Below are 27,674 nucleotides of genomic sequence, written 5' to 3' on the forward strand. Positions count from 1 at the left end.
CACGGGCCGGTTTCCCAGCCGGCCGCGAGGGGGCGACAGAGTGCAATGGACCCAGGTGAGTCGGGGACCAGGCGCCGCCAGGTCGTGACGCCACAAGGTGAGGGAGGTCTTTGATGGAGGGAGATACAGGAGAAAAGGGGCCGAGCTTAGGAAGTCTGTTCGTACTGTCCTCCCCGATTCCAGTCTGGCTCCCACTGCTATCTTCCTCCCACTGCTGGACCTTTCTAAAACAAAAGCCTGACTTTGCTACCATCCGTAAAACTGTAACGACACCTCCAACGTTGCTTACAGGGAAAAACAAAAGGGCAGCAAAACATAGGACCTGGGTGATCTTGCCCCAGCCTAATTCCAAGATATCTCCTGCAAATAGATATCTATTTGCAGATATCTGGGAGCCGTATTGAAATACTTCCAATTCCCTGGACTCATCCTACTTTTTTTTTTTTTTTTTTTGAGACTGAGTCTCGCTCTGTCGCCCAGGCTGGAGAGCAGTGACGCAATCTCGGCTCACTGCAACCTTCACCTCCCGGATTCAAGCGATTCTCCTGCCTCAGCCTCCTAAGTTGCTGGCACTACAGGCACGCCCAGATAATTTTTTTTTTTTTTTTTTTTTTTTTTTTTTTTTTTTAGTAGAGACGGGGTTTCACCGTGTTAGCCAGGATGGTTTCGATCTCCTGACCTCGTGATCTGCCCTCCTCGGCCTTCATCCTACTTTTTCTCCCTGAATATCTTTTCGCACCAGCTCTACGTGGAGAAATCCGACTGCCTTTGAGCGAAGTACAGTATCACTTTCTCTTGAAACCTCCCCTGACACGACCCCTCCCCTGACACGACCCCTTCCCTGACAACACCCCCACCTACCCCACCCCAGTTTGGGGGAGGAGCCCTCTCCTTTGTTCCCACTACCCCGTGGGCTTCCCCTATCACACTGTAATAAATATCTGGCCTTGTCTATCTCCTGTGCCCATCACAGAGCAAAGCAAATACAAAGAGTTCATTAAACGTTTGCTGGATGAATGGAGGAGACGGCACAGGGTTCATGCTCTGCTACTTGTGCGGCCTCAGGCCGACTAATTATCTGGTGGGTTTGTTGTAAGGAGTCAGAACTAAATGGATTAATTACAAATAGTGCTTAGGACAATGCCCAGAATACTGTAAGCACTCAAGAAACTGATTTATTTTCGTCATTTTCACAGCGGCCAAGGTACATAAGGATGTAGCTTATCGCCCTTTTAAGGGACTCTCCCACGTTCGACTCTAAGCGGAAGTAGCCGCTCAGGGCTCCGGAAGTGGCCTCAGAGCCCCTCAGCAACATGCCCGCAGAGAATTCTTCCGGAGGCGGTCACAGACATCTCCGTGACGCAGAACGAGTTAGAGCGTCCCTTGGGGTTTCCATGGTGCTGCCCTTAGCCTGCAGTATCTCCGCTTCCTCTCCCGCCTGAGCGCCGGGAACGGAAAAGCAGGCGGCCGGCCCCAGCTGCGACGTAGACGCCGCGTGGGGGTGGGGTTGGGCGAGTAGGTGACGCTCTAGGCGAGCTCGTTGGCCTCTCTATGGTGCCGAGCGCGCCCGTTCGGACGTTGCCCCTTTAATCGGCAGAGGGCGGTGCCCAGGAGGTCCCGCGAGAGCTGCGGGGGGCGGGGGGGCGGTGCCGAGGCTGGGGGCCGGTGGCGGATGGAGCCCGCGATGGAGCCGGAGACTCTGGAGGCGCGAATCAGTGAGTGTCCGGGAGGGGCGCGGGCCGGACCGGAACCGGAACCGGGGGCACGAGGCGGGCCCCTTCCCAGCGGGGGCGGGGTACGGGTCGCCCCCTCCTCACGCCCCGCCCCCGGCCCGGGAGGGGCGGTGTCCTCAGTCGGCCCCTCAGACCCTGGAGCGATGGAGGACCCCGGCCCCTGCGCGGTCCAGCGGTGGGAGCGGGCGCCGCCCACCTGTCGGATCCCTGGGCCACGACCCCTGGGACGGCGAGTGAGCTGCGCCGGGAACCCCCGGGACGGAGAGAGCAGCTTCCAACCCCCAAGGCTCACATTGCTTCACGGAGTAGCGGCCCGGGGAAGGAGCACGCGAGCGGTCCCCCGGGGTTGCATCTCACACCCGGGAGGGAGGGACCCTACTATTCTCAGGCCCCGAATCCTCCACTCTCTGGCCCTGCATGGCGTTCCTGGAGCCCGCAAGTAGTCACATTTGCTCATTACCCCGTCCAGGAAGGGAGGACCCACTGCCCCATTTGATTCCTCCCGCCGCTCCCAGTCTCTAGCCACACAGTGAGAAACCCCCGCACCCTACAGGCTTGGGAGAGTCTTAGACTCCAGAAGTATTAATAATTCCAAGCTCCCTGTCACTCCCTTCAGCCTAACCCCTCAGTCTCCAAGATGCCTTTCCCAGCTCTTGCTGAACTTCCTTCAAAGGCTTCTACACCCCTTTTTTTCTTGTTTCTCCTCAGACGTAGCTTCCTATTGCTTAGGCTTCCTAGCCCGCAAACCCTCCACCTGAGCTCCTTAACCCACAGCCCTGATGATCCCCTGCTCTCACAGCCCCGCTCCTGGACTCTGCCTCTGAAAGCCGTGGCTGGCTTCTCCCTGGTCTAGTGAGGGTTCTCTCCCAAGGCTTTAACTGCTGTTGGGACCCCGTCGTTGCCAGGGCCTCAGGGAAGCCTCTTGGACCCGGGCACACCGGCAACTGTCTAGCGTGGTTTGGGGTCATGGCCGGCCCCTTTTAAGCCAGGCTTGAGCAGAGTTGAACCATGAGGTTGGCCCCAGAACCAAACCTCTAGGGATGTTTCAGAGTCATTCTAGCCACCAGAGGGGCAGGGGGTGGAAAAGGGGCACTCAGCAGCCCTTGACCGTTGTGAACGCCGGAAGTGTCCGCCTGGGTCTCAGCAGCAACTGGGCTGGGGGGATGGGTGGGCCCCTGGCTAACTGATGTCAGACACAGGTCTTGAGCTGTGGGTCATACAAAACATTCTCAGGTTTAGGAACAGTGGGGGTTTTCTGAGAGTCCAGAGAGTCTAAAACCAGGCAGAAGTTAGAGATACCTGGGTTTGGCTGGGCCCCGACACATTGGGGCTGGGATTTTCTCCTTTCCTTCCCGCTTTGTGTCCTAGCAGAATTGTAAGATCTTTCCTCTTCCGTTGTGGAGGCTGGAGGTAAAGGGTAGCTTCTTTTTTTTTTTTTTTTTTTTTTTTTTTGAGACGGGTTTTCGCTCTTGTCACCCAGGCTGGAGTGCAGTGGCACAATCTCAGCTCTCTGCAACCTCCACCTCCCGGGTTCAAGTGATTCTCCTGTCTCAGCCTCCCGAGTAGCTGGAATTACAGGTGCGCCACCACGCCCAGCTATTTTTGTATTTTTAGTACAGATGGGCTTTCACCATGTTGGCCAGGCTGATCTCGAACTCCTGACCTCAGGTGATCCGCCTATATAGGCCTCTCAAAGTGTTGGGATTACAGGCGTTAGCCACTCATCCGCCCACGTCGGCCTCTCAAAGTGTTGGGATTACAGGCGTGAGCCACCGCGCCCGGCCTAGTGAGGTAAATGATGTTATTGTCAGCACTATAGAGTGGCAGGGTGGAGTCTTACCCTGTTGTGAAACACCTCCCTCCCTCTCTAGGTGTTCTCCCCAACTGCCTGCTAGGGAGGGTACTCCCCTCAGGTAGAATTAAGAGGGCTGAGGGTCAGGGGCCATGGGCCAAGGAGGTCAGTCAGATCTCCTTGGATCTGGAGGCCCTGGCTTTCAGCCAGAGGCAGGGGGAGAAAGATGATGTCTCATGATGCCAGCGCTTCCTCTTCACTGGCGTCTGACCCAGGAGCAGTCCAAAATCAGCTTCTCTGACCTCACTCCAACTCACGTGTCTTTGACACTTTAAGGGACTTCCTGTTTTAGGGTCTTCCGGCTGGGTGTCATTGAATGGGCAGTGATTCTCTAACTTTAGACTGATGTTCCCCAGCCTTTGTTTGGGGACTCGGAGGCAGAGTAGACAGTTACCCTTACCCCTGGGTTGGGGAGGGTCATATTCCTGGTATCCCCAGGAGGTCAACAGGGGCTTCATTTTTCTGAGGGACTAGAGGGTCTTGTGGAGCTCCTGAGACAGAGATCTAGATCCAGAGCGAACATTCGTCCTTCCGATCTCAGCTCAGCTCTGAGAGGCCTCCCAGAGAGCAGCTCCCGAGGGCTCCAGAGCCCTCCGAGAGCCCTCCCAGAGAGCAGCCCCCACCTCCCAGGCTGTCTGCACTTCTCCTTGCTATGCTTTGCTCTGTAACATTTTGCAACAGTCTGCAGTACACGGGGTTTGTTAATCTGAGTATTCATTGTTTCTCTTGCTGGGCAGTGAACTTGAGGAGGGCAGGGATTTTGTCTGTTCACTGCTGGAGCCCCAGCACCCAGAATACTTAAATCTGAGTTGGATGAATGGCGGCCAGCCACTGGGATTCCAGGGCTTTGGGCCCTCTGCCATAACATATGGCCCAGGGCAGGCGCCACATGCTGGGTCAGTCCCCAGCCTCCTGTCCACAGATCCTTCTCTGTTCTACCTCCTGGGCTGTGTCCTTCCACACCCTCAGCTCGGTGCTCAGGCGTGGGCAGAACTGGCTGGGAAGGGGTGGTGCTTAGAGGTGGGCTGTGGAGAAATGAAGATCGAGCTCTGGCTGCCCCCATGGCCTTCCCATGCAAAAAGTATTTTGTCATCCAAAATCAATATTTCGGTCAGGCACAGTGGCTCATGCCTGTAATACCAGCACTTTGGGTGGCCGAGGTGGGTGGATCATTTGAGGTCAGGAGTTTGAGACCAGCCTGACCAACATGGTGAAATTCCATCTCTACCAAAAATACAAAAAAATTAGCTGGGCATGGTGGTGGACGCCTGTGATCCCAGCTACTCTCAGGAGGCTGAAGCAGGAGAATCGCTTGAACCCAGGAGGCTGAGATTGCAGTGAGTGGAGATCTCGCCACTGCACTCCAGCCTGGGCAACAAAAGCAAGACTCTTTCTAAAAAAAAAATAAAAATAAAAAAATACAGGCCAGACGCGGTGGCTCACACCTGTAATTCCAGTACTTTGGGAGGCCGAGGCAGGTGGATCACGAGGTTAGGAGATCAAGACCATCCTGGCTAACACAGTGAAACCCCTGTCTCTACTAAAAATACAAAAAAAAAAAAAAATTAGCCGGGCGTGGTGGCGGGCACCTGTAGTCCCAGCTACTCGGGAGGCTGAGGCAAGAGAATGGCGTGAACCTGGGAGGCAGAGTTTGCAGTGAGCCGAGATCACGCCACTGCACTCCAGCCTGGGCGATAGAGCGAGACGCCGTCTCAAAAAAAAAAAAAAAAATACAGCCGGGTGCGGTGGCTCACACCTGTAATCCCAGCACTTTGGGAGGCCAAGGTGGGCGGATCACAAGGTCAGGAGATTGAGACCATCCTGGCTAACATGGTGAAACCCTGTCTCTACTAAAAATACAAAAAAAAATTAGCCGGGCGTGGTGGCGGGTGCCTGTAGTCCCAGCTACTCGGGAGGCTGAGGAAGGAGAATGGCATGAACCTGGGAGGCGGAGCTTGCAGTGAGCTGAGATCGTGCCACTACACTCCAGCCTGGGCAACAGCGCGAGACTCCTCTCAAAAAAAAAAAAAAAAATCCATATTTCATTCCAGCTTTACAAGATGGGGAAATGGAGGTTCAGGGAAGCATGTAACCTAAATTGTTGTTTAACCAGTATTGGGGGTTAAAGGGGTAGCTGTCTGGTCGTGTTTATACCACTTCATGTAGACCTGTTGGCCCTCTTTCCTTGCCACTATCCATTTCTGGATTCAGACTTCCCCAGAACCTCACCCTTTGCCTGCCCTCAGCTGACTGCTCATTCATTTGCCAAGGGGAGACAGGTGTGGACATGAGTGGCTGGGATGCAGTGCCATAGCAGGCTGGGGGACACAAAAGAGAACTGACCCAGCACTGCTACCGTGGGCAGGAGTAGAGGATTAGGGAAGGGGACACCGGAGCCACTCCCAAGGGAATGAAGGCTTTCTGAACCTGGTGTGATGGTAAGACTCACTCCTTACTGAGGCCCCTCATTCTCCTTACTGAGGCCCCTCATTCTCCTTACTGAGGCCCCTCATTCTCCTTACTGAGGCCCCTCATTCTCCTTACTGAGGCCCCTCATTCTCTGCCTCGTGTGGTTACCTGCATCTTTCCTGCCCGTACAGCCATGCGTGGGTCAGAGGTGTACCAGCTCCAGCGTGGGTGACTCCTCGTGGTCCCTGCTTGTGTGTTGCCTCTTCCAGGCAGCCTCCTCAACCCCAAACTGAACTGAGTCCCCTCCTCTGTGTTTCTTTTTTGTTTGTTTGAGACGGAGTCACCCAGAGTCCCAGCTCTGTCACCCAGGCTGGAGGGCAGTGGCGAGACCTCGGCTCACTCCAAGCTCTGCCTCCCGGGTTCACGCCATTCTCCTGCCTCAGCCTCCCAAGTAGCTGGGACTACAGGCACCCACCACCAAGCCCGGCTAATTTTTGTATTTTTAGTAGAGATGGGGTTTCATCATGTTAGCTAGGATGGTCTTGATCTCCTGACCTCGTGATCCACCCACCTCAGCCTCCCAAAGTGCTGGGATTACAGGCATGAGCCACCGCGCCTGGCCCCTCCTCTGTGTTTCTACAGCTCCTTGGCTTCCCTCTGTCACACGTTATTGAGAACCTAGCTTCCCTTGGCCCACTTCCCGGCTACACAGCTCCTTGAGGGCGGGACTATGATTTTTTCTCCCTTACTTCTGGATCTCCTCTGAGCATAAATTTCATGAGAATTATGGAGACACTGTTCTCAGCAGAATCAGAGGAGGTGGGGCTGGCGTGATGGGTCCAGCTGCAGGGGTGGGAGGAGTGGGGAGGAGGGGAAGGGCCCTGACCATAGTCTCTAAAAGTGGGGCCCTTTGGAGGGCAGCTGTGCTCATCTGTCTGTCTACACCCACACTCAGGTCTTGAGGCTGTCTGGGCAGGAAGGCAGGGGGAGAGCTTTCCCACGTGCTCAGTCACACTCCTCTCCCACTCCTGACCACACCTTTGCCAGGGTCAGGAGTGGAAGAGCAGGAATCCCACTGCCGGGCCACAATGACCCCAGCTCTCCTCTTCCAGATAGAGCCACGAACCCCCTGAACAAGGAGCTCGACTGGGCCAGCATCAACGGCTTCTGCGAGCAGCTCAACGAGGACTTTGAGGGGTAGGTGGCCGTCCCCACTTGTTTGCACTGCCCTGCACTCTCCAGAACCCAGTCTCGGGTACAATGGCCTGGGTGGGTGGAGACCCCGTTTTCATTCTGAACGTATTCACAAAGCGATGAGGATGGGGCACTTGGCACTGAATGCTGTTTGGGTGTCACTCTCTGGGGTGGGCCTTGCTGGATCCATTTAACAGGTAAAGAAATCAAGGCTCAGAGGACTCAGATCTGCCCCCACATCTCACAGGGAGAAAATGCTAGTCCTGAGCTTGGTAAGACCCAGGCCTGCTGGACCCGCAGCCAGTGCTTTGTGGGGAAAGGCCCCCCAGAGGGAGAACTGCATGTTCCCCAATTGGGAGGAGGCCAGTAGGCCCTTTGCTCAAGGAAGAACCAGAACTACCTGTGTTAGAATCACCTAGAATGTTGGCCAGGCACAGTGGCTCATGCCTGTAATCCCAGCACTTTGGAAGGCCGAGGTGGGTGGATTACCTGAGGTCAGGAGTTTGAGACCAGCCTGGCCAACATGGTGACACCCCGTCTCTACTAAAAATGCAAAAATTAGCTGGGCGTGGTGGCACGTGCCTGTAATCCCAGCTACTCAGGAGGCTGAGGCAGGAGAATTGCTTGAACCCAAGAGACAGAGATTGTAATGAGCCGAGATTGCGCCACTGCCCTGCAGCCTGGGCAGCAGAGTGAGACTCTGTCTCGAAAAACAAAACAAAGAATTACCTAGAATGCTTGTCAGAAATGTACATTCTTAGCCAGGCATGGTGGCGCACACCTGTAATCTCAGTTACTGGGGAGGCCAAGGCGGGAGGATCCCTTGAGGCTAGCCTGGGCAACATAGCGAGACATCATCTCTTAAAAAATAAAAAAATAGGCCAGGCATGGTGGCTCACGCCTGTAATCCCAGCACTTTGGGAGGCCAAGGCAGGTGGATCACCTGAGGTTGGGAGTTCAAGACCAGCCTTACCAACATAGAGAAATCCCATCTCTACTAAAAATACAAAAAAAATTAGCCGGGCATGGTGGTGCATGCCTGTAATCCCAGCTACTCAGGAAGCTGAGGCAGGAGAATTGCTTGAACCCAGGAGGTAGAGGTTGCAGTGAGCCAAGATCGTGCCATTGCACTCCAGCCTGGGCGACGGAGTGAAACTCCGTCTCAAAAAATAAGTAAATAAATAAATAATAAAAAATAAGGCCGGGTGTGGTGGCTCACGTCTATAATCCCAGCACTCTGGGAGGCCGAGGCAGGTGGATCACGAGGCCAACAGATTGAGACCATCCTGGCCAACATGGTGAAACCCCATCTCTACTAAAAATGCAAAAATTAGCAAGGTGCAGTGGTGTGCGCCTGTAGTCCCAGCTACTCGGGAGGCTGAGGCAGGAGAATTGCTTGAACCCGGGAGGCTGAGGTTGCAGTGAGCCAAGATTGCATCACTGCACTCCAGTATGGTGACGGTGAGACTCCATCTCAAAAAAATAAATAAAATAAAGTAAATGCACATTCTTGGGCTGCCCCCAGACTCGACTGTCCAGTGAGGGGTTGGGAGTGGACATTCTTTTTATTTTTTTTTTGAGATGGAGTCTCGCTCTGTCGCCCAGGCTGGAGTGCATTGGCGCGATCTCGGCTCACTGCAAGCTCCGCCTCCCGGGTTCACGCGGTTCTCCTGCCTCAGCCTCCCCAGCAGCTGGGACTACAGGCGCCTGCCACCACACCCGGCTAATTTTTTTGTATTTTTTAGTAGAGACGGGGTTTCACCATGTTAGCCAGGATGGTCTCGATCTCCTGACCTCATGATCCACCTGCCTCGGCCTCCCAAAGTGCTGGGATTACAGGCGTGAGCCACCGTGCCCAGCTGGGAGTGGACATTCTTAGTGGGCTCCCCAGGCGATACTAAAGTTTCGGGACCACAAACAGCAGTGTGTGTGCTTTGGAGTCGTGCTGCTTGGGTACGAGTCCCGTCCCCTCTCTTAGCTGAGTAACCTTGGGTGAGTGGTTGCCTCTGAGTGTCAGTTTCTTCACAGTTGAAGGAACTTCCCACGGTGAGGCGGGAATGACCATGCTGCCTGCCTTATGCAGCTTAGGCAGGAAAGTGCATATGAGCCTCCTCACACATGACCAGTTCAGCACATGTGAGCTCTTACCGTCACTGGTGACGGGTCTTTTACAGTCTGGTAGATGATGTCACCACCTCCACCATGAAGCTGCTCTGATTTGCCACAGCAGAACTTCCTTTGCCACCTTGAGTTCCCAGGGAACTGTGTCTGCCCGTCTCTCATGGCATATTGTAATTGTCTCTATGGCAAGCCAAGCCAAGGATGTGACACATCAGAGTTCTTAGGCCAGCCCAGGAGCTGAGCTCACACCTTTTGAAGGTCCCTGCCTGCAGTCTCTGTCTGGCCCTGCCCTGCCACAATCTCAGGCCATATCTGATCTGGAGAGGGAGCTGGGCCTTTGCATATGCCTGCAGAAACCTTAGAGGGCTGAAGTCTCGGCGGCGGGCTGGGGTGGTGACCCTCCCCTAGGGCGACCAGGGCCCCTTGGAGGAGGGCTGCAGTCCCAGCGGCCTGGGGTCGTGGCCCTAGGGTGACCGGGACTCCGTGGCGACTCTGGCTCTGTGTTGTTCCTCCCACCCAGGCCTCCACTCGCCACCCGGCTGCTGGCCCACAAGATCCAGTCCCCACAGGAGTGGGAGGCGATCCAGGCCTTGACGGTGAGAAGGGGAGAGGCCACCATCCATCCCCCGCCATGTGACGACACCAAGGGAGGCCAAGACTGAGGTTCTTGGGGTCCATAAGGCTCTTCAGAGCCCAAGAGAGTTGTGCTAAGATGGCCCAGGATGGAGGTCTGGGCCTGCCCCAAGGGTCCCACCACAGCCAGCGGGCTGGCCTCCCACCCCAGCATCCATACACGTAGGCCTGTTGCTGAGGGAAGGCCCTCTAGGGTCATCTGGTCCAGGGGTTCCTTGCTTCAGCTGCACATCGGCTGCCTCTCCAGGAAGCGTGTTCAACACATGGAATCAGGGCTCCACCCAGACCTGCCGAGGCCACACTCCTGGAGTATCTGCATCCAGAGATCTGCACGTTTGTAAAGCTAAGGGGTGGTGCTTGGGCTCAGGCCTGAGGTTTTGCATCTGTTCAATAGCAGAGGAGAGAGGGGTGTACTGTCTGTGGCCCCCAGCATGGGCCACATACCAACCCACCATGGAGCAAAGCTGATTTTAAGTGGTGGTAGAGATACAGTTTCTCTTTTAATACTTACGTGTTTAGTTGGGCGCAGTGGCTTATACCTGTAATTTCAGCACTTGGGGAGGCCAAGGCAGGAGGCTTGCTTGAGGCAAGGAGTTCAAGGCTACAGTGAGCTATGATTGTGCCACTGTACTCCAGACTGGACAACAGAGTGAGACCCCATCTCTAAATGATAATCATTATTGTTACATATTTGTTTTAACATTTTTTTCTCAAGTATAACTAGTCCTATGATTTCATAGATGTAGCTTAGGATAAGGCCAAGGTAGATGTTGCCTATATAAGGTTTTTTTAAAAAAGGAAAAATAGGCCGGGCTGGTGGCTCACGCCTGTAATCCCAGCACTTTGGCAGGCTGAGGCGGGCAGATCACCTGAGATCAGGAGTTCAAGATCAGCCTGACCAACATGGAGAAACCCCATGTCTACTAAAAATAAAAAATTAGCGAGGCGTGGTGGGCAGGCGCCTGTAATCCCAGCTACTTGGGAGGCTGAGGCAGAAGAATCATTTGAACCCAGGAGGCAGAGGTTACAGTGAGCCGAGATCGTGCTACTGCATTCCAGCCTGGGCAACAAGAGTGAAACTCTGTCTCAAAAAAAAAAAAAAAAAAAAAAAAGGAAAAATAGTAAGAAAATAATGTACAGTTGGTACTCAGATGTGGGGCCTAAGCTATGAATGGGACTAGAGCATTGCTACAGGTTGGGCATTGCTGGGCACTGTATGTAGGTCGCCTGACCCTATCTCCCATGGGAGTGATGACCAGTCCCAGAGGCCTGTGTGACTCTGAATCTTCCAACCTCACAGGCCATTCCCTCCCTTCTGAAAGCCCACCCATGGGCTTCTGGCCCCTGTCCAAGGTGTGGGAGGGAGGCCACGGCCTCTGATGCACCTGGGCGTCCCCTCCCATCCCCCCTCCCTGCACAGGTGCTGGAAACATGCATGAAGAGCTGCGGCAAGCGGTTCCACGACGAAGTGGGCAAGTTCCGCTTTCTCAACGAGCTCATCAAGGTCGTGTCTCCCAAGGTTGGTGCCCTCAGCCCAAGCTCAGTCCTGCCCTGTCGGATGTGGGGAGAGGAAAGAGGACCTTCAGATTGTGGAGCGACTTTTCCAGGGAGCCTCCCACTGGGGTGTCACCTCAGCCCCCCATTAGAACTCAGACCTAGGAAAAACACAGATCTCTTCTCACAGTCCTCTCATACCTGATTCTGGGACAGCCTGGGGTCTCGGAGGAGTGTTTCCAGGCTGGCCAGGGGCGGGCAGCCATGGAGCTGCCCGGTGCTTAGGAAGAAATGATTCCAGGGGATACATAAGCTGACAGATGGCTGTATGTGTCAGCCATCTCTGGCCTGAAATCACTCCCTGTGGACCTGGCCACAGAACCCTAGCTGGTCTCTGGCAGGTTTCCCTGTCCCCACCACACAAGAGCAACCTCCCTGGACCTCAGCATCCAAGGCCACAGACCTGAGTGATGGAGCCTGCTGGCTCCAGACGGGCCATCCCCGGCTCAGCCCAAGGAGTCTTCCCACAGACCGTGAACATTTCTTTTTCTTTATTTTTTTGAGATGAAGTCTTGCTCTGTCACCCAGGCTGGAGTGCAATGGCATGATCTCTACGCTCCACAACCTCCACCTCCTGGGTTCAAGCAATTCTCCTGCCTCAACCTCCCAAGTAGCTGGGATTGCAGGCGCACGCCACCATACCCGGCTAATTTTTTGTATTTTTAGTAGAGATGGGGTTTCACCATGTTGGCCAGGCTGGTCTCGAACTCCTGACCTCGTGATCTGCCTGTCGTGGCCTCCCAAAGTGCCGGGATTACAGGCGTGAGCCACCATGCCCGGCCTACCTACCGTGAACTTTTTTTTTTTTTTTTTTGACAAGGAGTTTCACTCTTGTCACCCAGGCTGGAGTGCAATGGTGCGATCTCAGCTCACTGCACCCTCCACCTCCCAGGTTTGAGCAATTCTCCTGCCTCATCCTCCAGAGTAGCTGCAATTATAGGTGCCCACCACCAAGCCTGGCTAATTTTTTATTTTTAGTAGAGACAGGGTTTCACCATATTGGTCAGGCTGGTCTTGAACTCCTGACCTCATGATCCACTGCGTTGGCCTCCCAAAGTGCTGGGATTACAGGCATAAGCCATGGCCTCCGGCCTACTGTGAACATTTCTTAAGCTGTTTGAGTGACAGCCCACCCCCTTGGCCCTTCCTTGCTCAGACCCATCCTTTGACCAGAGCTACTGAATAATCCATATGGCCTCCCATTCTCCTCCCAACAGGGGACTCTGGTGTGAGAGCCACTTTCCCCAGCCCAGTTTGCTGCTAGGAGACGGAGAGTAGGCCCAGGGCCTCCCAGTTCCACCCTCACCCCTCCCTGGGCAGCCTGGAGACCTCTGGCTCCTCTTTCCTGGGATGTCAAGGCTAAGTCCCCAGAGCCGACTATGAGCAGGCCTGTCCCTCATGTCAGTTCTGCATCCTCACCATGGTGCCATCTAGCAGGTGGGGAAACAGACACTGAGGGCTGACCCAGCTAATAAGTGGCAGGGGTAGTAGGTGAACTCAGTCTACCCCAGGCTGGTTGGGCGGGGCTATGAGGACCCTGTAGGCTAGAGGGCTTCCCGGGGAGTCCTGGGGAGGCAGTAGGGTGTGGACAGGGCTTGAGGCTGAAGTGAGTGGGGCTGGGCAGTATCAAAGGCCTCCCCACTGTGTCCCTGAAGTATCTGGGCTCTCGGACATCGGAGAAGGTGAAGAACAAGATCTTGGAGCTCCTCTACAGCTGGACAGTGGGCCTGCCCGAGGAGGTGAAAATCGCAGAGGCCTACCAGATGCTAAAGAAGCAGGGTGAGGCACACAGAGGGTGGGGGGGCGACCAGGGCCTGCCTTCCCCTCCCCCACCATGAGCTGGGGCTCCAGCGGCTTCAGGGCCTTCTGAGCCAGCAAGGTCATGGGTCTGTCTAACTCCTGGAGAAAGTACAGCTAGTGCGGCCTTCTGTGCTCTGCCTGAGGCTAGCTTGGGTGGAAAGAAGGTGAGTTCGAATCAAGCTTCCCCTCAAAGAGTGGTCTCCAGGGAGTGGCCTCAAAATATGGGTCCCCAAACCATCTCCCCCAGGCAATTTTGATGGAGTAGGTAGGAGTAGGCCCAGGCCACTAAGAGTCCAGAGCCAGCGTGCTGGCAAAAGACTGACCTCCCTCTTCTGTCCTACCCTTGCCTGCCCCCATCCCCATGTCACCCCTACCCCTGGGCCTGGGACATATTGACAGCCTTTCTGACACTCATCTAATCCAGGGATTGTAAAGTCCGACCCCAGGCTTCCAGATGACACTACCTTTCCCCTTCCTCCTCCACGGCCGAAGAATGTGATCTTTGAAGATGAGGAGAAATCCAAGGTGAGACTCCAAGGAGGCACATATGGAGACTCTGAGCCCAGGTGGGGGTCCGTGGGTTCTGACCTCTAGCTGCCCTGGCATCAGCCGTTGGAACAGAGGCACACACTGAGCCCAGGCATCGTTGTAGATGATGGGTGCTGTTTACTGGGCATTTAATATGTGCTGAGTGTGTCCCATACAGCATCCCCACATTTAATAAACAGGAGTGTGTCTGGTGTCCCTGGAGTTTGTTTGAGGGTATTTTGACCTTTTCTATAAGAATTTCACTAATTTTTTGTTAAAAGTTAATAAAATTAAAACTTGTGGGTGAAAAGTTAAACAGCCCAGGAGGAGGTAAGATTAAACTAAAGAGGTTAAAGTAAAAGCTCCCCTCTCCCCAGTCTTAGCCCCAGCCCTGGAGAGCGTCTACTGTTAAGGTTCTTGTACATTGTCCCAGAAAGGTTCTCAGCCATGGGGATATAAGGAGCACCATTTGTTGATTACTTATTTCTGCTAGGCGCTGTGGTGTGCACTTTACATGCAGTGTCTCCGCTGGCCTGTGGCCACCCTATCAGGCATCAGTAAATTCTCACCATTTCACAGAGAGCTTAAGTAACTTACTCAGGTCCCACAGGCAGGAAGCGGGGAGCCATCAAGTGACTCCAGTCTTCTGACCCCTGGCCCAGGTGCTGCCCTCACGGTCACACCCCTCTGTCTCTGCAGATGCTGGCCCGCCTGCTGAAGAGCTCCCATCCCGAAGACCTCCGCGCAGCCAATAAGCTCATCAAAGAGATGGTGCAGGAGGTAGCGGCCGAGCCTAGAGCACAGGGAGGAGGCAGGATGGGGGTATTGAGCTGGGCCACTGAGATGGGGCTGTATGCGTCTTCACATGGAAGGAGCCCTGCAGTGACCCGGGCTGGCACAGCAGAGAAGCTGATGCTGGGGGACCAGGGTGTGCAGGGAAGAATTCCCGGCAGCCTGGGTGACTTGCTCTGGATGGGCCTTTGGGAGGCTGGCTACCTCTTCGTCAAAAGTTAGAAATGAATTAGGCCTTAGTATATTTTTAAAAATACTAAGTATTTTTAAAATTACTTTTTAGTATTTAAAAATACTAATGAATATATGTAAGTATGTATACGTGTATGTATATGAGGAGACTTTTTTTGAGACAAGGACTCACTCTCTAGCCCAAGCAGGAGTACAGTGGCATGATCATGGCTCATTGCAGCCTCAACCTCCCGGGCTCAAGCAGTCCTCCCACCTCAACCTCCCAGGCCGCTGGCACTAAATACGTGTGCCACCACACCGGTATAGTTTTTGTATTTTTTTTGTGGAGAAGGGGTTTCGCCACGTTGCCCAGGCTGGTCTGGAACTCCTGGGCTCAAGCAGTCTGCCTGCCTCGGCATCCCAAAGTGCTGGGATTACAGGCATGAGCCACTGCCTGGCCAAATGTTTAATTTTTAAGTAAATATACATATGTTGCCTGGGTGCCTGCTGAAACTTTTTTTTTTTAATTGAGACAAGATCTCATCCTGGAGTGCAGTGGCACGATCATGGCTCACTGCAGCCTCGACCTCCTGGGCTCAAGCGATCCTCCCACCTCAACCTCCCAAGTACCTGGGACCAAAGGCACACGCTACAGCGCCCGGCTAATTTTATTTTTTGTAGAGACAGCGTCTCCCTTTGTTGCCCAAACTAGTCTCTAACTCCTGGGCTCAATGACCCTCCCATCTCGGCCTCCCAAAGTGCTGAAAAAAAAGTTTCAAAGCTGGATGTGGTGGCTCATGCCTGTAATCCCAGCACTTTGGAGGCCAAGGTGGGAGGACTGTGTGAGGCCACTTTTCACTCCACAAAGGAGGGGCACGCACAGTAAGCGGAGGGGCAGGGGAAAGCCGGGCTGCTCCCAACAGCAGCCTTTGAAGGCACGGGCTCCCCCATCTGCCAGGCACCGACAGACACTGGAAGGGTCTTCCTGCTCGTTTCCAGGCTGTACCTGGTGACCACAGAGGTCCCCTTGCACTATGAAGTACAGGAACCTCCTTTGAAAGGGCAAACACAAGGAGGGCAAGAGTCACTGAGAACCACAGTGGAGGTCTAGGGCCCTGGGCCTTTAGAAGCACCTGGTGAGGGGTTTGGAAACCCAGGTTCCTGGGCCATCTCTGAAGATCCTGATGAGCTTGTGCAGAGGCCTGGGCACTGGGGGCTTCTTGGACCAGCGTGCCCTTCCTAGGCATGAGGGGCTCCTGGCAGGGCCTGCTGGAGCCCCACCCGGAGTCTGATCCCACAGTCACCCAGCTGTCAACCCAGATCCCAGCACACATTCTCTCAAGTGGCAGGGGGCAGTGCCTCATCCAGGCCGAAGGTTCTCAGGGGCCCTTGGCCAATGTGTCCCCAGGACCAGAAGCGGATGGAGAAGATCTCGAAGAGGGTGAATGCCATCGAGGAGGTGAACAACAATGTGAAACTGCTCACGGAGATGGTGATGAGTCACAGCCAGGGCGGCGCAGCAGCTGGCAGCAGCGAGGACCTTATGAAGGTGCACCTGCCTCCCTGCCTACCCCACTCCCTGCCCACTCCACAGCCCACGCGGACCCTGACCCGCCCACCCTGCTGCCCTCAGGAACTGTACCAGCGCTGTGAGCGGATGCGGCCCACGCTCTTCCGACTGGCGAGTGACACAGAGGACAATGATGAGGCCTTAGGTGAGCCCGGGGCAGGTGCTGAGGTCAGGTCCCCCCCTCTCCCTCCACCTCCTGCCCCCACCTCCCCCAGGCCCTGCTAAGTATCTGCAGTTGGAAGGAGCCACCACCAGGGGGCCCCCTTCTCCAGCACCGACCTTGGGTTTCTCCTCTGTGAGGACACAGAGCAGGGGCCGCCCCCCTGTTGAGAGGCCCTGTGGGCCAGCCCCCTTAACAGGCATCTTATTTACTGCCCGCAGCTGCACAGGAGGCAGACCCATCCCCTTTTCACAACTGGGGCTAAGGGAGGAAAATGACTTGCCCAGATCACAGAGCAGAACAGTGGCAGAGCCAGGGGACACGGAGGGCCATCTGCCCCCAGACCTTCCTCCCTGGTGAGGGTGAATGGAAGCTAAGAGTGCATCCCACAGCCCGGGCAGTTCCAGACCTGAGCCCGACGGCTTCTGCCAGGGCCACATACCAGGTTCTTTTCCTTGATCTCTGCCCACGTGTCAGCCTGGGCCACCTGGGCTGCGGTCTGGGTACCATCCACTCCCTCATTAAGCACGAGCCCCACCCACAAGGCTCACTGCCCAGATTGCCCCACACCCTGGCACCCGGGCAGGCAGTGTTGCCGAGGGCCTGATTGGTGCCAGGCACTGTTCTAGGCCCTCAGGGATCTGGCACTGATCAAAGTTTGCAAAAGGCCAGGTGCAGTGGTTCACACCTGTAATCCCAGCATTTTGGGAGGCCAAGGTGGGAGGATTGCTTTAGTCCAGGAGTTCAAGACCAGCCTGGGTAACACAGAGAGACCCAGTCTCTATTTCAAATATATTTATATTTAAAAAAAAAAAAAAAAAAGGTTGACAAAAGCTTCCTCATGGTAGTTTAGTGAGAGGAGACAGACAATAACCAAGTCCATGAGCACCGAGAGTTTGTCACGGTGGTGAGTGGCATGGAGGAAGAGAAGCAGGGAAGGGATGAGGTGGTGCAGGAGGGATTTAGGACAGGCCTCCCTGAGGTGAGCCTTGGGTGAAGACCTGAAGGCAGTAAGGGATGAAGCCGTGCAGAGATCTGGGGCAGCCAGAGAGCAGAGCTGGAGTGGAGGCCTGGAGGCGGGAGCGGGCCCAGTGTGTTGAGACAGCCCAGGCAGTATGGCAGGGAGTGAATGAGGGAAGGGTGGGAGGTGAGACCAGGGAGGTGGCGGAGGGCCAGAGTCTCAGCAGACGAGATGGGCTGTTTCCCTGCCCCTTTCCCTTCCCCTCACACACAGGCTGTGATGGATGTGGGGTCCTCGTCCCCTGCCGCCCAGAGGCCCCCACAGTCCTTCAGCCTGGCCTCTCCCCTCCTGCCTGTTCCAGCGGAGATCCTGCAGGCCAATGACAACCTCACCCAGGTGATCAACCTGTATAAGCAGCTGGTGCGGGGTGAGGAGGTCAACGGTGATGCCACAGCCGGCTCCATCCCTGGTGAGGAGGTGGCAGGAGAGCTGGGAGGGCACCCATCAGGCTGGAGGGGCACAGAGAGTGCAGGGTGGTGTGCTGGTCTCAGAGCGGCTGGAATGACTGCCAGGGTGACCCTGGCCCCTTAAGATGGGGAAGGCCCCAGGGAGGGAGCTGGGGGTGAAGTCTGTGCCAAGCGTACAGCTGTGGGGGAAGAAGTCTGGATGTTGGTGGGGGAGCTGAGGGTTTGGTGAGGACAGGCAGAAGAAGGAAGGCATTCTTTCATTTGACAAATCTGGCACCTGTTGTATAGGGCTAGATGACACCCCAGAGGCTTTATGTATCAGAAAATGCGAGGGGGGTTAGGAAAGTAAACATTACAGACTCAGGTCTAATAAGGGTAAGATGGCAGCCTTGGGGGGTCACAAAAGGGGTTAGAATTGGTTCTGTTAGGGAGAAGTGGAGATGGAGGCACTGCACAGAAGCAGCCAAGTTTCAGCAGGGCCTTAAGGATGGGTAGCAGTTTGCCCAGTAGAGCTAAGAAGGAAATACATTCCGGACAGAAGTACCATCATATGCCAAAGAGAGGTCCTGTTGAGCAGTTTCCAGGCAGGGGCTGGTGTGGCCAAGGAAGGGGAGGCAGGAGACCAGTGGTAAAGCATCGGGGGTTAAGTGTTGCTCCCCCGCAACCCCTGTGGACTCTGAGAGACACGTGTACACCCAGGACTTGCCAGCCTCTTCTTTCCCACCCCAGGGAGCACCTCGGCCCTGCTGGATCTCTCAGGCCTGGATCTCCCGCCTGCGGGCACCACCTACCCAGCTATGCCCACCCGCCCTGGCGAGCAGGCCAGCCCTGAGCAGCCCAGTGCCTCAGTTTCCCTGCTTGACGACGAGCTCATGTCTCTGGGTGAGGAAGGGGCCAGGCCTGGAGGAGGGCGGGCTCAGCAGCAGATGGGGCATGATCCCAGGGCCCACTCACAGCTAGCGGAACCACGTACCCCAGGTGTGAATCCTGTGGGGCACGTGGATGAGCATTAGGCCCACTTCACAACTGAGGAAACCGAGGCTCGGGGAAGTTAGGAGCTTGTGCGAGGCCACACGGCCAGAGGGTGAGGCTGGCAACCTCTAAGCCGGCCTCGGATAAGCTAACCAGCATTCAGGCTCTGGCAGCCTGGGGGGAAACCAGGGGATTTCCCCGCAACAGGTTAGAGCCTGGAATTGAGAACTATCTGGGCAAAAGTTCAGCAGTTTCTTCATCCACCAAGAGGAGAGGGAGGGCTCTGGGCTCCAGAGCACCCAGAGGCTCCAGAGAAGCCGAGGCCAGAGCTCGAGGGACTCGGTGATCCAAGCTGGTCCAGGGCCAGGCCTGCTGTTACTCCCAGGCAGGCTCCGGCTCCAGAGCCCAGCAGGGGCCAGGCTTACCCGGGGGGAAGCAGCAAAGCGGTCCCAGCTGCCCAAACCATTTTTGGGTTTCCAACTGCTGTCGGGGCAGCAGCCCCATCCGAGAGCTGAGATCAGAACAGCCTCCTCCTGAGAGCCACTGAAGGGATGAAGAGCAGATATGTTAGGGCCCCATCAAAGGAATCCTCAGGGATATGTTGGAAGCCAAGATTCAGACTGTGGTTTCCTGAGCCAGTTCTGAAGCAAAAACCAGACCCGAAGGCCTTGAAGAAGTGATGGGGGCCCGGGGCGCCCTGGGCGGGGTCTGCCTGGGTTCCAGGAGTGCTTCCTTAGGTGGTGCCCACTACTGCAGTCTGTCCTGTCTTAGGTGACCCTCACAGTCTCTGCAGGCAGGTGCCGTTAATAGCCCCACTGCACAATGAGGAAACGGCAGCACAGAAAGGCGCGGTGGCTCACGCCTGGAATCCCAGCACTTTGGGAGGCCGAGGCAGAGGGATTACTTGAGGTCAGGAGTTTGAAACTAGCCTGGCCAACATGGCGAAACCCCGTGTCTATTAAAAATACAAAATTAGCTGGGCGTGGTGGCACATGCCTGTAGTCCCAGCTACTGGGGAGGCTGATGCAGGAAAATTGCTTGAACTGGGGAAGCAGAGGTTGCGGTGAGCCGAGATGGCACCACTGCACTCCAGCCTGGTTGACAGAGCAAGGCTCCGTCTCACAAAAAAAAGAAAAAGAAAAGGAAAAAGAAAGGCTGGGTGACTTGTGCAGAAAGGGCTCTAGGACTTGAGCTGGGCTCTGATCCTGAAGCCACACTCTGAGCAGCTGGGCTGCTCTGACTCGTTGTTCATAAGCAAGGAAAAGGAAATGAGGACCCGGAGTGTGGAGGGAGAGCTGAAGGGGAAGGAGAGCTGAGGGGAAAGGAGGCCCAGTTGTGAGCTCCCTTTGTGAACCCAGCAGCCAGCACCCTCCCTGAAGCTGCTTACGAGCCCCATGCAGCCTCCCCCTCTTCATTCAGAGCCAGGGGTGACTGCAGGGAGAGGACCTTTACCCCATTCTACAGAGAAGTAAAGGATGGTCAAGGGACAGGAACGTTCATACAAGGTTTATCTTCCCCTGTGGAGCCAACCCTAGGCGGCAGCTACCTGAGGGGCAGTGGGTGGGGAAGTACTGCAGCGCCGCCAGCCCCCAGCCAGCAGCTGCAGCACCACCTCCACAGGAGAAGCGAGATGCAGCTGCACTTCCTGTCCCCGCACTGCACTGGCATAGTTCTGAGCCACCAGCTTCCTTCTGTTTTCCTCTCAGAGGCAAAGCATGGGGGCACAGGAGCCGGAAGTGCCAGGGCAGCCTGCAGCCTGGGCCTGGTGAATGGAGGAGGCCCTGGGGCCACACAGGGGGCTGGTCCTCACTCTTCACGGCAGGGGTGGGAGACAGGTTCCTGTCCCTCAAGGAGGGTGTTCAGGCAGCCTTAACCTCCCCCGTCTCAAGTGATCCTCCCATCTCAGGCTCCTGAGTAGTTGGGACTACAGGTGTGTGCCACCACACCCGGTTAATTAGTTTATTTTTAGTAGACACACGGTTTCACCTGTGTTGGCCAGGGTATTGAACTCCTGGCCTCAAGTGATCCACCCACCCCAGCTTCCTAAAATGCTGGGATGACAGGCATGAGCCACTGCGCCCACCTCTTTTTGGTTTTGAGATGGGGGTCTCACTATATGGCTCAGGCTGGTCTCAAATTTCTGGCTTCAACTAATCCTCCCATCTCAGCCTCCCAAGTAGATGGGACCACAGGCATTGGCTAATTTTTTTTCCTTTTATTCTTTAGGGGTAGAGTCTCTATGCTGCCTGGGCTTATCTCAAACCCCAGCTTCAGCCTCCCAAATAGCTGGGATTACAGACATTAGCCACTGCACCTGGCTGGTGTCTCCATTTTACAGATGAGGCTGTCACCCCCCAATATCACACAGCCAAGTGGCAGAGTTGTGTTCAAATGCTGGCAGTCAGGCCATGCTCTGTATGAGTCCAGACTCTGCCACTTTCCAGCTGTGTGTTCTCGGGCAGGTTATTTACCAACTCTGAGTCCATTTTCTTATCCCTAAAAGAGGGCTGAGAAGCTCACCCCTACCTTTGAAGGTTGTTTGAGGATTAAGCAAGACCAGCATCTGAAGGGCCTGAAGCATCTAGGGCATCATCAGTGCACTTTATCTCTGGCCTCTAAGAAGTGCATCTAGAAGAGACCAACTGTCACAGCTTCCTGGTACCCTTGCCTTTGCCTGTCAGGTAGCACTTCGGTTTGGACCTCACTTTTTCAGGATTTGTTGGAAACAAGATCCCATATCTTCTCTAGGTCAGATTTGGGGTGAACTTGGCTGACAGTATTCCAGGGCAGGCAGAGGTCAGGCTGGCTGGTGACCTGCTGCCTCCTTCCCATCGGCAGCTAGTTCTAGGGCCATCCACAGGGATCCCCAGCCCTCCATAGTACCAGTGAGCCTCACTGCCATGTGCCAGGGCCAAGAGGGCCTTCAGCGTCGCCTCCAGTCCAGCCCTGTCCTCGTATTCTTGGGGACACTGTGGCTCAGCCAGCACGGTGCCTAGCCCACAGTCACCCAGCAGGCGTCCCTCGAGTGGGCCAGTGGCAGGCACAGAGCTGCTCTCTCCTTGCCTGGATGCATGAGGAAAGGAACCTCTTCTCCCTGCAGCCCAGCCCTGCAGGCTCTCTGCTGCCAGATGACGAGTGAAGATGAAAGTCCTGATGTCTATTGTCTGTGTGCACAGTAGCTTTGGAGTGGCCTGGCCGGGAAGAGGGGAAGCGTGTGTGGGGTCAGCACAAGGGGTTGCCGGGATCTTGGTTACTGGTTCTGCTCTGCTGCTGGTTCCCTCTGAAAGTGTGGGTTTCTCCCCTCTGTGCTGAGCCTCAGAAAGGGGCAGGGAGCCCCATGCCAGCACACATGGCCCCTCGGCTCTCTGGCCTCTGCAGGGTCAGCCCAGCTCCTTCACCTCTCTCCTGCTTTCCCCTCAGGCCTCAGTGACCCCACACCCCCTTCAGGCCCAAGCCTGGATGGTACCGGATGGAACAGCTTCCAGGTAGGAGGGGACCACAAACTAGCCTGGCCTGTCCCAGTTCCAGGGTCAGGGCAGCTGGGACAAGCGGCCTGGATAAACTAAAAGGATGGATGGGCTCTATTCAAGGGCCCAGGGCCAGGGGGTGGCCCAGGGGCCTGGAGACACCCACCCAGGGTACAGGGCCTCCCCTTACCTCCAGCTGTATCTTCCCCAAGTCTCAGCCTTGGGGCTGCAGCCCAGCCTTTGGGATTGGGATTGAGATGGGCAATCCCTCTTCCTTTCCCTTGAGGGTGACAGAGGTCCCTGGAATGTAGAACCCCCAACCAGACCCAGCCACCCTGCATCATGGACATGGGTGGTCTGGGGTCCCCACCTCTGTGGCTGCTTTCCCAGATGTCATTTGCAAGGAGGACACTGAGCCTCAGGGCAGGATCAGGTGATGCTGACACCTCTCTAGACAGCCCCACCCCACCTGCATCCTTTTCCCCACAGTCGTCGGATGCCACTGAGCCCCCAGCCCCTGCTCTGGCCCAGGCCCCCAGTATGGAAAGCCGACCCCCAGCGCAGACATCCCTGCCAGCAAGCAGCGGTCTGGACGACCTAGACCTCCTGGGGAAGACCCTCCTGCAGCAGTCGCTGCCCCCGGAGTCCCAGCAAGTGCGGTGGTGAGGGCCCACCATGGCTGGCATGGGGTGGGGAGCACTCCCTGTTCCCACAAACCAGCAACTTCTCCTGGGCTTGTCCAGGCCCAGCAGGGAGAGGCTCATTGCTGTCTTGTTCTGTAAGCAGCAGATGCCAAGCAGTGCACCTGCCTCTGGAAACACAACAGTGCCCAAGGCAGACCTGGGCCCATCTCACAGAGCACAGTTTATGGGACCTGGGCCCACTGGCCTGGCCTCCCCCCAGGTGTTCCCAGCTCCCTTGAGAAAGGTCCAGAGGGCCGGCAGAGGGGAGGACACTGGGCTGGAGTGAATAGGTGGGGTGCAGGGTGGAGGGAGAACACGAGCTGCTCCTTCTAAAGGTAAGACCCAAGGCCAGAGAGATAGCCACACGTGCCAGCCTTTCCTGTGCCCCTGATCTCTCCATCACCAAAGAATCACTTTTTCTTTTTTTGAGAGGGAGTCTCACCCTGTCACCCAGGCTGGAGTGCAGTGGCATGATCTCGGTTCACTGCAACCTCCATCTCCCAAACTCAAGCGATTCTCCTACGTCAGCCTCCTGAGTAGCTGGGACCACAGGTGTGCGCTACCATGCCCAGCTAGTTTTTTGTATTTTTTATACAGACCGGGTTTCGCCATGTTGCCCAGGCTGGTCTCAAACTCCTGAGCTCAAGCGATCTGCCCGCCTCAGCCTCCCAAAGTGTTGGAATTACAGGGGTGAGCTACCACGCTGGCCAAGAATCACTTCTTAATGCACTGTCCCCCGATTAAGGGAGAAGCAGCAGCCAGCCCCCCGGCTCACACTCCGGGACCTGCAGAATAAGAGCAGCAGCTGCAGCACCCCCAGCTCCAACGCCACCAGCCTTCTCCACACCGTGTCCCCAGAGCCCCCCAGGCCTCCGCAGCAGCCCGTACCAACCGAGCTCTCACTGGCCAGCATCACTGTGCCCCTGGAGTCCATCAAACCCAGTGAGTAGGGCTGGGGCAGGTGCAGGCTGGGCTGGGTCAGCTTGCTGCCCTGTCAGGAGCTCTGTCTGGGGAAGCTAGTAGGAAAGCAGGGCTCCCCTGGCTCTGCCACTGGCCAACCAGAGGGGAGCTCTGAACAAGGCCCTCCCCTTCCCAGGAGTCAGTTTCCTTATCTGCCCCAGAGCAATCAGAGGACTGCTGTACAAACTCCAGGCTTATATAAGCAAGAAGACCTCTAGGGAGTAGGCTCTGGGCCCCTTCCATCCCCAGGAAGGCAGGGCCCAGGACACAGAGAGGTTTGGGGTCTCCCCCAGATTACAGAACTGAACCATGATAAAGACCCAGATCCAAGGCTGGGTTTTTCCAGCCCAGGAGCAGTAAGGGGACCATGGCCCAGCCCCGGGCCCCAAGCAGACACATGAGGCCTGGTGGTCCTCAGCATTACCCTCTATGAGCTCCCTGTGACCAAAGACCCTACCCCCACAGTGTCTCCCAGCAGTGGGCAGAGCTGCCCCTCTCACCAGTAGGAGAACCCTGAGCTCAGAGAAGGGGAGTGACTGCCGCAAGGTCACACAGCGTGAGACTCACCCTCACCAAGTCCCTCACCCCAGCACTCCAGGCAGAGCCACACAGCATCGGGGGAAGCTGGGCTGTGACTCGGCTCTGGGGTGGGTGTCCTGCCTCCACTATCAGACTGGGGGTTCACCTGCCCTCTCTGGGCACCGCTCTGTGCCCCTGCCTGCACTGCCACCCAGGGTCCAGGTAAGGCCCCAAAGGAGGACTTTGCTCTTGTTGCCAGTACAGCAGCCAGCTCCTGAGGCGAGCCGGGTGGGGCCTGGGGGCTGAGCGGATGTGCTGCAGCTCAGCTGTCCCATCGCCCTCCCACCTTCTCCCACAGGCAACATCCTGCCCGTGACTGTGTATGACCAGCACGGCTTCCGCATCCTCTTCCATTTTGCCCGCGACCCACTGCCAGGGCGCTCCGACGTGCTGGTGGTGGTGGTTTCCATGCTGAGCACCGCCCCCCAGCCCATCCGCAACATCGTGTTCCAGTCAGCTGTCCCCAAGGTGACAAGCCAGTCGGACAGGGCATGCCTCCCTCCTCTCAAGGCAGGGTGACATGGAGCTGGGTGGGGAGCCACCTGTCAGGGGGCAGGTCTCCCTCCCTTGCTGGGTGGTTGGTGTAGAAGGGACCAGAAGGACTGAGCCCCAGGATCCCTGGAGGGGAGCTGGCAGGCTGGGTCTGGTTCCTCGGAGCAGGACAAGCAGCCAGGGCTAGCTGTGCCCATCCTGCCATCTGCCCACAGGTTATGAAGGTGAAGCTGCAGCCACCCTCGGGCACGGAGCTGCCGGCTTTTAACCCCATCGTCCACCCCTCAGCAATCACCCAGGTCCTGCTGCTTGCCAACCCCCAGAAGGTAAGGGGCTCCCAGGCAGTGCTCCAGGGTGGGGGCGGCCACTTCTCCTCCTCTGACCCCTCTGCCTTTGCCATCTCTTCCCCAGGAGAAGGTTCGCCTCCGCTACAAGCTCACCTTCACCATGGGTGACCAGACCTACAACGAGATGGGGGATGTGGACCAGTTCCCCCCACCTGAAACCTGGGGTAGCCTCTAGAACAGAGAGGGGCTGGGGAGAGGAAGGGGCAGAGGGACCGGTCACTGTCCAGCCTGGAGGGAGGCATTGGTGGCCAAGGACACCCTTTGTTGCCCATGGCCATTCACCCCCAGGCCTGGTGCTTCTCCCCACACCCCTATAGGCCTCAAGTGACTCTTCCCCCTCCTGCTCCGGCCCCGCCCCTGCTGAGCCAAACCCAGTAGGAGGCTGGACCTGGGTTTGTGCTGCTGGGGTCCAGGTCCCTCACCGGGACCTGGAGAGGGAGGGGCTGTGTAGCCTTGGAAGAACTTGGGTCATGGGGAGGAAGCACGGCTGTTGGGGAAGGGCCAGGACCTCAGGCCCAGCCCCAACCCCAGCTGGGGTGGGGTCTTCCCCACCTGTCTCTTATGCCTTATGGGAAGGCCCAGCCATAACTCGGGGGCGATGCTGGAGCTGGGGACCAGCTTAGGCCTCCTCCATAGGAACCCAGTGACTGGGGGGTGACGCCTACACCCCCAGCTATTTGCACTCTGGTGTGTGGTTTGACTCTGCTTTTCTTCCGGATTGGCCCTGTGGTCACAGCCTCAGGGGGCCAGGCTGGGGGAACCTCACCTGGCCCCTACTCCTCCTGGGGGTTTCCCTTTGCCATTGGGCCCCCTGAGGGACTGTGGGGGCTCAAGGGTAATGCCAGAGGCCCATGGCCCCAGCGAGGGGCTGTGGGGCGCCTAGAGTTCTCGGTGTGTCTCCTTCATTCATTGGCCTCTGCTGGGGCCTCCTATGGGTGTCTTACGTCTGTCCATCCATCTGTCCGTGGTCAGAAGTAGGGTCAGTGTGTGAGTGAGAGCAGGAGTATTTATGAAAATAAAACGTCGTTTTTCCTGGACCAGCTGCTCTCGTGGCCCTTTGGAGGTTGAGGGAGATGGGAGGGGTTGAGTCCATGTTCCCCAGGGCTGCCCTGTAGACCTCTCCACTTCCGTCTTTGGAGGTCAGTCGTGGGCCCCCTCCCCACCACCCCCTGGGCCCTGCACCGGAAGAGGCCCTGCAAAGGGGCCTGTGGCCAGTGCTGAGTCACCAGAGAGGGCGCTGGGCTGTGGCGGACCAGGACCGTCCCAGCTGGAAGTGGGCGACCGCCAGGGCCTGGCAGGAGCCCCAGCTGCTACAGACACCGAGGGGGAGGCCCCTGGCTGCTCACGACTTCCTCCTGCTGTGCTCAGCCCTCCACACAACCTCGATGCTGCAGCACCCCAGAGGGAAGTCCAAGCCCAGCTTCTCCCTCCCCCCAGACATCACTCCCTTGCCTAGCACCAATCGCAGTTTGTTTGGGAGCAGACCCAGGGACCCTGAGCTGGGCCCCTGCCACTCGCAGCGGCAGCTCTCCCCCACACAGTGCTATCAGTTTTCTCCAACCAGGAGGCTGGGGTCCAAGCTTGGGCGTGGCTTCGAGGCCACACAGCTGGGAGCGAGGGGGCGCTGGTCCAGGCAGATGGGCCCTGTTGTGTGGGAGGCCAGCCCTGCGTGTGGCTCTGCAGGAAAGTGTTCCCTGCTCAGATGAGTCCAGGGAGGCTGCGCACGGTTTCTCCTGAGTAGATGAGCCCATACAGACCCTGGGAAGTCCCTCATTTAAGAAGCCATTTTCACTTTGTCTAATCTAGTGTTTCCCAATCTGAACTTGGCCGCTGAACCCTTCTTAGATATAGTTGTGACATGCTGGAGAATTGCCCAGCACACCCGCCTCCCAGCGTGTGTGCTCTTTAACACTCATCAGCAAGCAAGGGGCCCCTCTCTGCTGGGCCCACACTGAAAGCGCAGGCTGAGAGCTCCTCCATGTCCGCCTTACTGCTGAGGGGACAAGAGGCATTAGCTGCACCCTGCGGGAGCCTCCTATCAGATCCCTACAGTGGGACTCCCACCCTGGCACAGCCCTCCAGACAGAGGCTGGCCCCTGGAGGCTTGCAGACACCCTGTCCCAGCCACGTGGCCTCGTTCCTGTTCCCCTCCCCTACCCTGCAGGACTCGCCTCCACACTTGTGATGTCTCCTGAAGATAACTCCGGTTGGAAGTTTCTTCTACCTGAA

General features: G+C 56.5%; 1 protein-coding gene across 22 annotated transcripts; it reads left to right on the plus strand.

Moving 5' to 3' along the window:
• Positions 1–1,259: 1,259 nt before the first annotated feature.
• Positions 1,260–26,482, plus strand: GGA1 (golgi associated, gamma adaptin ear containing, ARF binding protein 1). 22 transcript variants are annotated; one of them, XR_010155937.1, is made up of 18 exons: positions 1,260–1,715; positions 7,107–7,191; positions 9,830–9,905; positions 11,363–11,461; positions 13,152–13,275; positions 13,721–13,821; positions 14,524–14,646; positions 16,196–16,336; positions 16,421–16,502; positions 17,840–17,947; positions 18,675–18,827; positions 22,338–22,402; positions 22,874–23,046; positions 23,813–24,009; positions 24,493–24,768; positions 24,905–25,074; positions 25,314–25,424; positions 25,510–26,482. XR_010155937.1 is itself a non-coding variant. In XM_063807673.1 (18 exons), the coding sequence occupies exons 5-18, from the start codon at positions 11,378–11,380 to the stop codon at positions 25,618–25,620; spliced, it is 1,701 nt and encodes a 566-aa protein (XP_063663743.1). In that variant the 5' UTR covers positions 1,969–2,168; positions 5,856–6,023; positions 7,107–7,191; positions 9,830–9,905; positions 11,363–11,377; the 3' UTR covers positions 25,621–26,482. The 22 variants fall into 22 exon arrangements, 20 of the variants coding, with proteins under 20 accessions (XP_016794621.1, XP_016794622.1, XP_016794629.1 ...); XR_010155938.1 differs by having other exon boundaries at positions 14,524–14,604; XM_063807673.1 differs by lacking the exons at positions 1,260–1,715; positions 24,493–24,768 and adding exons at positions 1,969–2,168; positions 5,856–6,023 and having other exon boundaries at positions 14,524–14,604.
• Positions 26,483–27,674: the final 1,192 nt, after the last annotated feature.

This window comes from Pan troglodytes, chromosome 23, assembly GCF_028858775.2.
Source record: "Pan troglodytes isolate AG18354 chromosome 23, NHGRI_mPanTro3-v2.0_pri, whole genome shotgun sequence".
NCBI classification, from domain to species: Eukaryota; Metazoa; Chordata; class Mammalia; order Primates; family Hominidae; genus Pan; species Pan troglodytes.

Bases quoted from the DNA above. Each gene is read 5' to 3' on its own strand.
- GGA1 (XM_016939132.3), top strand. From the start codon at position 1,673: ATGGAGCCCGCGATGGAGCCGGAGACTCTGGAGGCGCGAATCA. The intron at 11,462-13,151 runs GTTGGTGCCCTC...GTGTCCCTGAAG, and splicing joins TCAAGGTCGTGTCTCCCAAG to TATCTGGGCTCTCGGACATC. The intron at 16,337-16,420 runs GTGCACCTGCCT...TGCTGCCCTCAG, and splicing joins GCAGCGAGGACCTTATGAAG to GAACTGTACCAGCGCTGTGA.